A 14,644-nucleotide genomic window follows, 5' to 3' on the forward strand; every position below is an offset into this window, starting at 1 on the left:
CATTTTGTTGGAATCCCGCTGTCGGAAGGGAGATTTGGCATCTAGCGTTTCCGGATGCGCCATTTTGGCATAGACCGGAAACAGGACGTGACGGCGCCCGGAAACAACGCCATCTTGCTCCACCCGGCCAGAACGCTTACTCCCAACACAGGAGTGTTACAGCGTTCCATATGGGATGGACGTCCCCTACCCCTTCAGCGGCCTAGTCTCAAGTACGAGCTCCAGTTCCTTCTGCACCCCTGTACCAGACTGGGTGGAAGGTGCAGGCAGAAGGTGTGTGCCCACCGGAGTTCCGGGTATACCCCTCTGTACCCGGGAGGCTCCTTGCTGGGGAAGAACCTCTCCCCCAGCCATTGGGGCCCCCTGAGAAGGGACTAAGCCCTGGCTGGACCCGCAGCCCTCCCCGGCTTTGGTGTCCAGCTCCCAGGGGGGGACCATCCGCTATCAGCTTCAGGTCTGCCAAAAAAAAAAAAAAAAAAAAATCAACAAATGTTTCGCTGCCGGGAAACGCAATCAAGAACGGAGGTGCAGGGGGAAGGGAGGGGCCTTTTACCTTGTATGTTGATTGTGTTTCCTGTCAGGTGGACCAGTCATCTCTCAGGTTGTGCCGTCCTGGAAGATGACTAGAGAAAATAGTGTTTTTTTCAAAATTGTCGTTTTTTTTTTCGTTTATAGCACAAAAAAAAAAATAAAAAATAAAACCACAGGGGTGATCAAATACCACCAAAAGAAAGCTCTATTTGTGGGGGGGGGGGGGAAACGACATCAATTTTGTTTGCGTACGTCGCATGACCGCGCAATTGTCAGTTGAAGTATTGCAGTGTCGCATCGCAAAAAAAAAAAAAATCACCCAGTCGGGAAGGGGGTAAATCCTTCTGGGGCTAAAGTGGATAACTGACAAACAGCACTCAAAGTGGCGCCGCTCCTCTCCCTCTCACCCATATCCACAGAGTCGCTTCTGCTCTCTACAGCTAGCTGTCCACACTGATACAGACCAGAACCCCTAAAGCCTGGTCTGGTCTCAGCAGTGAATGAACTTTGCCTACTGGCACACCTGGACCTTGGAACCATTTCCATATCGCACTAGCTGCGTTTCTAGCGCTCCATCTTTTTTCATTTTAATCTCTGCACCTCTATTTTTAGGCACTGCTGAGTTTGTTGAGGCCAAATCTGCTGACAACCTTAGGGCTCATTTACACTTGCTTCGGCTTCAACACACATTAACGGCTAGTTTGCACTTGTTTCAAAACAAGGCTTCGGACAGGCTTTGTTAAAGCTCTTGTCACTATATAAAAGGTTTAGCTTACAGTCCTGTTTAAACCTTGCTTTTCCTTTGCTTCAAAAATGATAACCCATGTAGCTTTAGTGGTGCTCCAAAGCCTCCATAGACGTCTATGACAAAGCTCGCTTGAAGCTCCACCGAAGCCCCAAGCAAAAAGGTGTAAACAGGACTGTAAGCTAAACATTTTATTTAGTGACAGGAGCTTTGACTGGTGTTCAGAGGGCTTTAATAAAGTATGTCTGAAGCAATGTTTTGAAGCAAATGTAAACTAGCCCTTAAAGTGGAATTAAACCCTCCTATCATTTATAGCCAAGCTTCTGTTTGATCTGCAACTGCTATGATGCTGCACGTGATCAGTTAATGACAGCCATTTGATGATTTGACAGTTTGGTTGAGGACACAAGCAAATGCGACAGTTAGCAATGCCACCATTCCAGGAATACAACTTTTTTAAACCGTTAAAATCGATGGGTTTAGTTCCGCTTTATGATTTACTGCTGTTCGGGGGCTCTGGGCTTCAGCAAAATGGCAGCTTCCAGAAAGAAGAAAGAGGAGCAATGCTGGAGGCAATTTACAGCACGCACTCATTTTGGTAGCATAATTATTCATGTGGAATTCATGCTCCTTGCTAAATAACTATATTTATCAAGTTGTTATGGGTAAAGTTCTGCTTAAAACGAAGGCTTGCATACATGATGCAATACCAAGTTAAAAAAAAAAAATTAGGAGCAAAAGAAAATCAAAAGAGATTAAATATCCTTTAATAGTTTTGTCAAATAAAATGAGGTGAAACACTGTAAGGCAGATGACTTTCACTGTATCTTATAGATCATTTCTCAATAGCCCTAAAAATTGAAAAAAAAAAACCCTTTATAATATTTACATGCTGCCTAGGTATTAATTATTTTGGAGAGTGAGATGTCCACAGGGGAAATCAAATATGTTCTTCCATTTTCATTAATAAATAGAAGCTTTCACGTGAAAGCATAGCACTTCCAAAAAAACCCCCAAAAATAATAATGAAAAAATAAAATAAAAAAAAACCACTGCTGAGCAACGTTTGGCAAGTTTAAAAGCCGGCTCCTTTTTTGATTATCCACCTCTGTATTAAAGTCATTTCTCCGTCTTGGACATAAAAAAAAAAAAAAAATCTGTATGTTCAGGTTGGTCCTATCTGGAGACTCTCAGTCTGTTTCCATGGCGGCACTGCGGGATTCCCTGGCAACCATGAGCCGCATCAGCTGACTGTGGAATTTCTCAATCCTCTTTACGTCTTGAGCCTGGTCTGTGCTGTACAGCAAACACTGGAAGAGAAAGAGAAAAGCAGCACGTCACAGATCCATACAGAAGGAGGAAAGCGGGTACTTCATTTATTAAAGGGAACCTCTCACTGGAAAGTCTTGTGCAAATTAGTGTTACTAGGGGATGGCAAGCAGTAGGACGTGTGGGTAGATACTACCACATTGTGAAAACCACAGGGCACAGAACATAGCACTTAACTTGGACACTTTCACAATACAACAGGGGCAGCTGAAATGACCTACTAAAAAGGTAAGCCAATTGCATTCTGGGAGACACAGTGTGGCTTCTGGTCATGTGTCCTGGAGCAGGAGGGCTGCAGGACCTGATATTCACAGTCGACAGGCAATAAATTGAGCATAAAATTACCCATCAACTGTAACCACCAAGTTCACAGTACTGCGGTGCCATGTCATGCGACCCACAACAGCACTGCACTGACCAGCTAACATGAGTCCAACTTTCATTATTTTAAGATACTGGCACAGAGGTGTAAATAGAACCTTCAGGGACCCGATGCAAGAAACCATAAAAGGACCCACCTGACCCCCAGGCGGGGCCCACTACAGTAGCGGAACACCAGGGCCCAGTCACAAGTGGGACCTTTGCTACCCTGATAGTTCAGCCACTAGTGTCTGTAGTTTTTTTTTTGTCATTTCATTTTTCGATTTTTTTACAATTTCATTTTTACATAACTTTTTTAGGAGCCCCGCTGAGGGGCTTTGGTGAAATATCAGGGGTCTAAACAGACCTCTGATCAGCTGCACAGAATGGACAGATATAGCTTTGTACAGAGATTTCCGTTTATTCACAAACTGAAGCATAGTTAATGCAGTTTACTATGCCTCAGTTATAAATCAGTAGTCAGCGATTGGTACAAATTCCTGACTCTATTCATTAAGACAAGGAAAGGGGTCGGTAAATTACACATTTGTAATTGTGTAATTTACCAGCCCCTTCCCCACATTCCATCCTGAAAGCATCCCCTGCAGCACTTGTGGGAAAAGGGAGGGGGGAACCTGGCAGTGCTGTGGGGGATAAGTGGGGGCAAGGAGAGAGCACACAAGCCCAATCACAGCAGGAGGTGGATAGGAGGGGTGGCGGGGCAGCAAGTGAAGCAGTGATATCGAATTAGCGGACCTCCAGCTGTTGCAAAACTACAAGTCCCATCATGTCTCTGCCTCTGGGTGTCATGCTTGTGGCTGTCAGTCTTGCTATGCCTCATGAGACTTATAGTTTTGCAACAGCTGGAGGTCCACCAATTGCATATCCCTGATGTAGAGGAACCGATCCCCTCCATTTCCCACCTGCAGCTCGGCTGCAGAAGGAAAATGGAGGGGGACCAGTTCCTCTATATGCCGACCTCTCCTATCCAGGTGTACAAGGGGCCACACAGGCCCCCAGGAGCATGGTGCAGGGTTGCAATTGTGACCCCTGTACATACTGCGCTGCACTGTCCCCAACAATGCAGAGTGGCCTAATATTATTATTATTATTATTATAATACAGGATTTATATAGCGCCAACAGTTTGCACAGCGCTTATATGCCAGCTTCCTGTCACGTGACCCAAAACCTATACACCACAGGACCAGCGTTTTATAGCTGGTAGACAAGTTTACGCTCCTGTTATTTTTCCTAACCTCCTTAAGAAGACAATTTTAGAGAATAATTTCATTTTAACCACTCTGAGACTGCAAAAATAATCAAGTCACAAGTAGGATGCAGATCCAAGTTGCTTCATTGTTGTGTATGAACTTCCATGTGTTCACTGAAGACTTGTGGGTGCCATGGCAGCTTTTGTGCTACAGAGATGATTAGTGGTCAATCTGTATTGTTCCTAGTAATTAGATCACAGACAGGCAGCCAGAATGATGTTAAAAACTTGGTTCTGAATATCATCCTGCTCTCCCTATAGTCAGACGACTGCAGAGGAGTGCTATTATTCACAAAAACACAAGCCCACATCATACTACCCTCTCTTCTGAGCTGTCACTCAGAACTGCCATCCCCTTCATCCAGTGTTGTGGACAGCAGTGGAAGGAGGAGGGGCCAGCTATTCGGCCTTGCTGCTCAGCAACCACAGCACAGATTTAAACAGGGACAAGAGCTATGTGCAGTGGGTCCCCTGGGGAATACAGCAAACAATTACTTGCGGCAATATTACTTCTTTAAACCTTCAACTCTTGTTTATCATTTTCCTCCGTATTCCTCCTGTTAATAGACAATGAAAAAAAAAAAAAAATAATTACTCAAAAAGTGGGATTTTAAACAGACCAGAAACAGTAGGTAATATAAAAGTACCAAGTTTATTAATAGAACATCAGATAAAAAGTTGGATCAATAAAAAAACCCAAAAAAACACAAAACAAAAACACATAGCATGTATGACTGCATTGAACCAAAACCATGAATAACCTATTGATCAACTGTCCATTGGTAATGGGACAGAAGAAAATCCGACACGTTTCAACAAGGATAGTGGAGGTCTTCTTCAAGGACAATAGGTTATGCAGTATGAGATTTTTGCAAAGGTTTTTCCCATGTGCTGATGATTCAATAGATGGAAGTCATAACTCAAGAGCAGAAAAGAAAACTGCTATAGGTGTGCAAGCAAGCGAGGGGGGACATCGCTGCCAAATGGGGCTCCAATTCCAAACCCGAAAACCCTAAACGGGGCCAGGGCAAATGAAGGACCAGTGAGTCTCAGCTATGGCTCCAGAAATCTTAATCATATAGAGTGCATAGAGTCACTAGGTGTATGGGTAATGTAATGCACCGATGTGGCCAGGAGATAGTGTCAATTTGATTTACTTTTGCTAGATGCAAAAGGCCCTAGGGCTGGAGAGGGGAAAGGAGATGACACTAACCTCTGACCACATCGGTGCATTACAATACCCATACACCTAGTGACTCTATGCACTCAATACGATTAAGATTTCTGGAGCCCTGGCCTCTTTGGGGTTTTTGGGTGTGGAATTGGAGCCCCATTTGGCAGCGATGTCCCCCCTCACTTGCTGGCACACCTATAGCGGTTTTCTTTTCTGTTCTTGAGTTAGGACCTCTTAGGACTGTGTTTGCTTTTATTGATCCAACCTTTTATCTGATGTTCCATTAATAAACTTTGTACTTTTATATTACCTACCATTTCTGGTCCGTTAATCCCACTTTTTGATGATTGTCCCTTTGTCTGTACTAAGGATGTGGGCAAGAAACCGTACATCCAGTTTGCTGGCAAAATGTATTCTTAACCTCCTGTTAATAATAGCAGCACTTCAATACTGCTTCCTTGTACATCCTTGCCAGGGAGCAAAGCTGGTGGGGGATAGATGCAGCTTCGGACCGATTCTGCATCCACATAGGTAAATGAGATTCTTAAAAAAAAAAAAAAAAAACCACACACACACTCTTCTTTTAAGCAAGTACGTAAATGATATTTCTACATTTTAATTAAAAGTCCATGGATTCAAGCACACTTTTAACATGTCGGCCATGTCTGCCTTTGCTCATCTCCATTACATGTTAGATTTATTGGACTAGTAGTTTGAAAAAAAGAGTTAACAAAGTTTATGCTGTCTTTAGTTCACAGGAAGTGACAAAGGCGTTGCATTTCTGGCAAAATCAGCGTGTTTTCTGTACTTGCCTAAAAACAAATGCAGCCACCATATCTAAGGACTGACTGGTAACTGCAATAGATTTTGGTTTTGAGTTTAGATACACTTTAGTATATACAGGACCAAGATTAGAATTATACAATAGTCCATGTCTTCTTTTTTTAAACCTTACAAAAATTATGCAGTGGTAAGCTTGATAAAAAAATTGTATACCTGTCCTCTTATTTAGGTTTACATACTTTGCCTGAATCTGTAGAATGAGAGGCAGAGAGTTTGACAGTTGCTGATCTGTAGACTTTCTGACCTTTTGCCAATAACACATGCTTACAGCACCTGAGAGCACTCAAGAACAGAGCACCACTGTTTGCATTGCTCCTGATTAGGCCTCTATTTCTGCTGTGTGATACATTCATGCAAAGTCAGGAGTAGGACAGCTTGTGTTAAAAGCGCAAGACTAGAGAGCCAACAAGGCAGCAACTGTCAGACCTCAGGTAACTATTCACCTTTGGCTTTAAATTTCAAGAATAAAGTAAATGGTAAATAGGAGGACAAACAAATATTTTATAAGCACGCTAGCACAGTTATATTAATTTAACACTAAAAACATTCAAATTCTTACGGATTGGTTGGATTTTCAATAACTGTGGCTGTAACGGACATCCCAATTTCCGAATTACAAGTGCATACATATGCATGCTGCTAATGAATGAATAAATAAGGAACAGTTTGCAGAAACTTTAATCTACAGATAGTAGAAGTCAAGAGGTTAAAGTGAACCTAACCTTGCCAAAAATGTTTCCACGGTAACAAAGCTGCATTGCCTGTGACAGTCTTCAAAAAGATTCTGTATCCCCATGAAGCCCCCTGGATCCTAGGCCTAGGTATAGATGGGGCCAAAACCTGTGCACAAACCATTCCCAGTGCTTAGCCCTAACCCTTACTTACTCATAACTGTCAAGTTCCAGAACCTGTACTTGCCACTGAAGTTTGGGCATTTAGCAGATGGAGGCCAGGCAGTGGGGCAGAATTAAAAGGTAGAAGGCCAGCCTGCTGACAAGATCCAACGGCTTAAAAAGTAATCCATCTGGCCCTTGCAAAACCCTACTGCATCACAACCAAGATAGCACCACAGTGTTGAAATGATCTCCCCACTCCGAGCTTGGTAGTGCGGGGTCCCCTACAATGGCATTAACTCATACTAGTGCCTCAGCTACCCCTGAAAATACATACCACTGACCCTCTCCATCCCATTTCCAAATTGGCTCCAAAGTGTTTTTAGCTCAGCAAGGTACATTCCTTCCCTGGAGGTATTACTCTAATGAGGTTTTTGAGTGCTGTGCGACAATAGAAGAGTAAACGTGTGAATAGGTGTGGAGAGAGTGCGATATTTGGGACATCAGGGAGCCCATGCCAGTCCAAACTGTTTTAGGGTTTGTTGGCCTACTTTTATTGAACAAAATTAAAGCTCAAAAGTTGCCCATGTCCATCAAACACAAGTAGCAAAAATACTACCAAGCCATTAGGTTCTATATTTAGCTCAGACCCCAACTCTTGGCCTTTGGTTGGTCCTTGAGTCCATCTTACACAGCACCTTTGTGCTTTTATGTCCCTTTTTCAGCTCACCCAGCTCTCTCGAGGGGTGATCTGACACCCTGGGCTCTCTAACTCCTGAGACATCCACATTCCCTCAGTCCCTTAGACTCACCTAGCCGTCTCGACTCTCCCAGCTCTATGGACAAAATCTCTCATCTCCAGCATGGAGTGCTGTCTCTTGAATGGAGCACATCTGTCTCCTCACAGGTGCCCTGATCTATGCCCATGTACGCCATTATAAAGGCAGTGCATACCCTCACTCAAAGTCCTGCCGGACTCCTGCAAGACCTGGATATTGGGTTGAAGACTTCATCCCACCTGAAACGCTTCTAAATATCCAAACTCTGGAACCCAATCTGGGAATACCAACACCCAAAGAAAACCAAAAGATAAGTTTTCCTGCTTTAAACAGATATTCTGAAGCCCTGATCTATGCATATGTACAAACCCTGTGTCATTTTTACATCCATTTTCACAGTGGCAGGGCATCACATTATCACAAAAGATATATCATTTCAGAATGTGTATATGTGTGTGCAGGAAGTAACTGTATAAATTTGTTCTTGTGTCAGTGCTGTTGTGGATATTAAGACCCCTTTCACACTGGAGGCCTTTTTTCAGGCGCTTTATCACTAAAAATAGCGCCTGAAAAAATGCCTCATCTGCAATCCCAGTGTGAAAGCCCGAGTGCTTTCACACTGGGGCGCTGCGCTGGCAGGACGTCAAAGTCCTGCAAGCAGCTTCTTTGAGGCGCTTTAGGAGCGGTGTATACACCGCTCCTAAAGTGCCCTTGCCCATTGAAATCAATGGGCAGCGCCTCGGCAGCAGAGCTTTTAACCCTTTATTCGGCCGCTAGCGGGGGTTAAAAATGCTCCGCTAGCAGCCGAAAAGAACCTCTAAAAGCGTTTTACCGCCAACGTCCCTGCACTGTCAGCGTGAAAGGGCTCTAACACCATGTTGATACACTGTCGATCCTCTTCTGAATACAGTAAAAAAAAAAAAAAAGCTGAAGCAAGCTCGGTTATTGTGTGACGTCATTTTAATGTGCATGTGTGAACACTAAGTAAGGCGGGTGTACAACTCTACATACATTGGGCCTGATTCCCCAACAAACAAATCAACTCTGCATACAATCATGAATTGATGCCATTTGAATGAGAAAAATCTATGCGCATGAAATTTATCGTTCACCAGTTAAGTGCACAAATGTTCGCACACAGGCTATAGCGAATATGGGCTGAATTTATTGACAAGTGTAGTTTACTATAGCTTTCAAATAGCTAGGTTGTGCCGCAGCTAAAATAAATAGGCGATTTCCAACCGCTCTGGGCCTGTCTAAACAATATTAGCATTTTTACATGTGCATATGATATAGGAATAAATTCTCCTCAAGTCTGCATGGCTATTGCACAAAAAAAAAAAAAGCGTACTATAGGTCTAGCTGAAACCTTTTTTTTCTGGTTTTGGGATAGAATGTGGAAGGTTAAGAACACTTAACAGGTTGTACGGCTCCGAAAGCACTTGTTAATGGGTATCTGCCTGTATTTGATGCAAATTTGGAATGCACCTCAGAACACAAGTCAGCAAAATCCCATTGCCCCATTGTTGGCATCAGAAGATGAAATATTGCCCCAAGGGCTGGATAAAAGCAAGCAAACGGTCACATTCGGCCCTCGTGCCGCAGTTGAGACTACTGTTCTAGAGCAATAAAATTGCTAAAATGAACAGCAGTCTGACACATAAGACAACTTACCACAACGTCATCTGTGACTTTTATACGTAAGCTGCCATCGCAATGTCTGTACTTCAGCACCACACGAACCTGCAGATAACAGCAACAGATATTATATACCACATATCCATGTAAAGGGTTCAAACAAAGGTTCTTGTAGGACGGTTTGAGCAAAACCTTTCCGTCAGGGACAGACCATTCTGACAGGCAAAGTTTTGCCAATTCCCAAAAGTGCTAAAATGAAGAGCCATTAGCTACGTGTGGGGGCAGGGCTTAGTGCAACTTCCAACACTACCCCATAGTTTGAGCTTTGTTTGTCAGAAAGGCCCCGGCATTCAATATATTCTATAACGTTTGGGAGGCTGCTGCAGGTATGCACACCTTGAAGAGCCTGTACGCATACCAAGAACAGTTTGGGGCTGTTTCTTCATGATGGGGTTACTATAGTTTTTAAAACATATTTACACATAAATTGTTTACAGAAATATACACGGAAACGGCAATGTTTTCTCCCCACATATGCAGCCTCTGCTTCCTAGTGCTGCACAGGAGGAATAAGCATGTAAAAAATTCAAAAGTCACATCTAAAATTAAGATTAAAGTGCATGTAAACCTAATTACAAAAACTCATAAGCTTTAAAGTGGTTAAGTCTCTATATTATGATCATGCCATCCCCTCTGTTGGCTAACATTATGTATCCCAGTGTCTTTGCTGTATAAAAAAGATGCTGACTTTTACCTTATATTGCAGCATCTCCCGGCGCTCACACGACTCCTTGGCTCTCTCCTCTCCCCGGCTATAGCAGGAGGGGTTGAGAACTCCCGCTCACGTTAGCCGGGGAAGAGAGAGGGGGGAGGGGGAGAGACCAGCGATCACGTGAGCGCCGGGAGAAGCTCTGATATAAAAGTCAGCAGATAACAGAGGTAATGGCATGATCATAATATAGTTATGATTGCAGTAAGAGGAGAGAGCTGAGGAGTGGATGGAGCTGACAGGCGGGGAGGGGAGAGAGCAGACAGGAGAGCTATGAATGACGGAGGCACGTAAACTGACCACGGTGTCAGGGCTCAGCAGCCATGATAAACCGTGGTCAATTTACAGGGGGAAGGCAGAACCAGGCAGGTATTTCAGGTGATATCGGGGGCTTAAACACAGGTTAACACATTATGGGTATTTCAAATCATCTGTCATCTGCAGCTTTCAATAAAGTTTAGCTATAGCCCAAACTTTTTTCCTAGTTTTGGATAGAATGAAGAGAGTTTAGAACCTCTGTCAGGATATACTTCTATTAGGGGCTCCGTTAGAGAGATTTTCCATCACGTGAAGTTTTGGAAACCAGAAAGGAAGTGAAGAAAAATCTGCTACAGTAAACAAAACTGCAATAAAAACTGGCAAAAGTTCTAATGTTCTGCTACCTAATTGAAAAAAACAAAATGCATTTTAACTTCTGTCTGTGAGGAGAGTTTCTTTCATTTCTTGTCTGGCAAAAAAGTTGCTCTGGGGAGGACAGGAAGTGTCCGTTATAGAAGCACTTTCTGTTATGGGATGACAACAATTTACCAGTTGTGCTCCTGTGTTATCACCCCGTCATATACACCCACTTATGTTGTGCAGGGATTCTCCACTGTTGTCACCATCTGGAAGCCAATACAGGGCCAATGATGTGAATGTAGACAAGAAAGAGGCTAAAAAGATCAGCACCACTGATATGGAAAAAAGGACGAAAACTATTTTATAAAAAAAAAAAAAAAGAAATACAATGGATTATGATACATGGTGCTTTAGTAAACTAAATATTCACTTCCAGGGTGAATTTGATTTTAAATCACTAGTAAAAAGGCTTGATTTAAATCATAAATTTTAAAGAGCAACTGTCATCTCGGTCCCGCAGCGGCTCCTCCTCTGACCCGCTGTTGACTCACCAACAGTCCCATTAACTATAATGGGACAACTGGTGATGCGGCAGTGACACAAGGTGAGTGGATGCTCGCTAACAGGCGCTGCCATGATGGATCTGAAGTGACAGGTGCTCTTTAAATGTAAGGAATTATTATTGCTGGTAGTTAGAATCTTTAATATTTGCAAACAAAATGAAGGTTTCCTATTTAGAATAATAAGCCATCAGGTTAGTAAAACAGCGATATCAGAACCAATTCAATCATACAGTTTGTAGTGTAGATTTGCAAAACAATGGGATAAAGTAATATTCCTGAACTTCTCGTGGTTACTGTGAAATTGTGTGAATGCAACAATGCAGTGCTTGTTATCTCAGCTTGCAGAGCTTGGAATCATTGAATGATTTTACCAAAAATGTAAATATTGTAGAATATACAGCCTCATGCTACATAACTAAGCTCCATTTCATGCTAATGAAACTAAATTATTAATGTATCTTAAATAGATGTCACTCTCGCGCATGTGCGCAGGGAGTCACAGCCGCGGCATGGCGGCCTCAATGGACAGCACGCTGTCCATTAAGAGTAAACTGCGTATGTGCCGGTGAGGTCACGGGGTTGATACTATAGTAAATATCTCCTAAACAAATGGTGCACGTTTACGAGATATTTACTGTACTTACAGGTAAGCCTTATTCTAGGCTTACCTGTAGGTACAAGTAAGCCATAGGGGATGTACTACCACTTTAAAAAAGGTAAACACTGCAATTACTAAAAATACATTTCTCTAAAACAAATCAACCAAGATCCTTGTTAGACATAACTCATGGTGCTGTACAAGGATTATGCACTTGCGTGAACCATCCGCCCGCGGTCACCAGCCTTGCACAACACTTGGGACGTGTAAATGTCAAATCAGCAGAGCATGAAGATAAAACGACTCGGGTCAGACATGGCTGCACGCACAGGGAGCTCAGCTGGTGTGCCAAGAACACTCCCAGCGCACCGACCATCGCCTGTCCTCATGAAAATCGCTTGTTGTAGAGTTTACACTTTATCCAATTAACAGCCCAGGGCCCATCAGGCAACAGAATGAGAAGGTCTTCACAAGGCAGCTTGATTGAAACGACAAGCCATTAACACCTCTAACATTCATGAGAGGGAGGGAGTGCATTGAAGAGCTGGGAGAGAGCCTCAAAGCCAAAATATTCCCCCGCGCACACAGGACCGCCGATGAATATTTTATTACCTGGCTCTTACGAAGAAATTATCATTCGGTATGGGTAGCAGGCGTCTAACACGACATGCTGCTCCCAAACATGGGCACAGCATGCCTCCAGGAAAGGAGATATTTTTAGACTTTATGGAAATCCTGGAACAGCCCCGAATTAGAGGAGACTGAACACATTTACAGTTTATAAGGAAACCATACCTAAAAAGGAACATGGCAGCTGCCATAGCTGCATAGATGCCTGGCAGTCCTGCTGACCATCTTCCTTCGATATACAAAAGTAAGCAGATTGACTACTGACTTTTCCCATTGTTCTTGATGTACCCTTCCAAGGCAAAGTAATAGGTTCTCCCGATATACCACCATCTCCAATCCTCACCAATAATTATTCCCCACGCTCCACAGCCACCGTGTTCACCTACTGAAGTACTGTATTGGGCTTCGGAACCCCCACCCACGAGTGACAGTGATGGGGCCTGGGGATAGGCCCATATACTACATTATGGGGAGAAGGGGAGTAGAGTACATGCTCTACTACAGCAGGAAGAGCAAGGTATTCTTAGGGGCTCTGGCAGGCCAATAGAGTACAGGAACATTGAGTAGTGGATGTGTATGGATTGTTCTGAGTACAAGCATATCTTTAAGGGTCGGTTCACACATGGGCAACACGACTTTAGCGCGACTTTGTACCGCGACTTCAACGCGGCTTCAGCGCGACTTTAGCGCGACTTTAGCGCGACTTTAGCGCGACTTCAGCGCGACTTCGGCAAATTACGAGGCGACTTGAAGTCGCCTCCATGACAGGCGACTTTGCCTGTGGCCAATCACCTCTCTGGGAGGGAGGGGGGGAGGGAGGGGTTTTCTCTGCAAAGTCGCTTGACTTTACAGAGAGATCCGACTTGCAGGCGACTTACATTGAGTTGAATGGGTACAAGTCGCCTACAAGTCGGATAGAAGTAGTACAGGAACCTTTTCTGAAGTCGGAGCGACTTCAGTAGTGTCAATTAAGACGCTCCCATTGCCTACCATGTTAATCTAAATACAAAGCGACTTGGGGCGACTTGGGGCGACTTGAGGGCGTACAAGTCGGATCCCAAGTCGCCCCAGTGTGAACCGACCCTAAGTGTCACTTTAAACTGTAACCCCAGCAGCTGTTCAGCAGGGATGCTGACTGCACGTCTGATTTAGACTACATTCACACTGGCAATTCAGGCTGGTGCATACAGTAGCAGCAGGAAATCAGAGATTGCTGCTGCGGCTTGGTGCAGCCACCAGCCCCCTTCAGCAAAAGATCCATAAGCCACACATCATGAAGCAGACCCATGTGCATGAAGCGAGAAAAATGGCAGCCTCAGCCGGGACTCCAACCAGTCCACACCACCATGTTTATCTCCACCCCTTGGTGATTAAATCATAGGGAACCCCCTTCAATATAATGACAGGTCACCAGCGGCCACAGCTATTTGCGGCTCTTTGCACAGCCAGCGATTACCTGCAGTGTTTGCTGGACGTCTTTGTGACTTTGGACGTATGCAGACAGCCGCAAATAGCTGCAGCAGCTGGCAATCTAATTATAGTGAATGGGGCCAGCGGCTGCACCTAGTCACTGAGCTCCACAGCAGGAACTGCCACTACAAATCACCCCAGGCCTAATCGCCAGGGTGAATGTAGCCGTAGGGAAGAAATGGACAAATCTGGATACAGGAACCCCTAAATAAAAAATAAATAAATAAACTACTACTTCGAAGGATTTTGTTCATCTGATTTGGGGATGCCCAGTAATATCAAGATTTTGAAAAAAGATTATAGACTTACCAATTTCCTTGATATCTATCCCCATGTCACATACTCCAGAAGTCTGTCTCTGCAGTATACTTGATGAGGAACTTTGGCCCAGACAAACCAAAACCTTTTTGAAGGAAACATTTTTTGGTACATGAATGGATGCAAACCTCTGCCCTCTACTATTCCCAAATGGAAAAATGCAGTCAAACAAAT

The 14,644-nt window shown here is 43.8% G+C and overlaps 1 protein-coding gene across 1 annotated transcript in view; it reads right to left on the reverse strand.

The window, feature by feature from the left end:
* Positions 1-2,026: 2,026 nt before the first annotated feature.
* SRP9 (signal recognition particle 9) overlaps positions 2,027-14,644 on the reverse strand; it is a 32,690-nt gene continuing 20,072 nt past the window's right edge. Inside the window, exons 2-3 of the mRNA XM_073628319.1 lie at positions 9,541-9,609; positions 2,027-2,586 (exon numbers count right to left, since the gene is read on the reverse strand). Of these exons, the coding sequence (XP_073484420.1) occupies positions 2,467-2,586; positions 9,541-9,609 (189 nt within the window). The 3' untranslated portion in view covers positions 2,027-2,466. The remainder of the gene's footprint in view (positions 2,587-9,540; positions 9,610-14,644) is intronic.

The sequence above is a fragment of the Aquarana catesbeiana genome, linkage group LG04 (assembly GCF_042186555.1).
Source record: "Aquarana catesbeiana isolate 2022-GZ linkage group LG04, ASM4218655v1, whole genome shotgun sequence".
NCBI classification, from domain to species: Eukaryota; Metazoa; Chordata; class Amphibia; order Anura; family Ranidae; genus Aquarana; species Aquarana catesbeiana.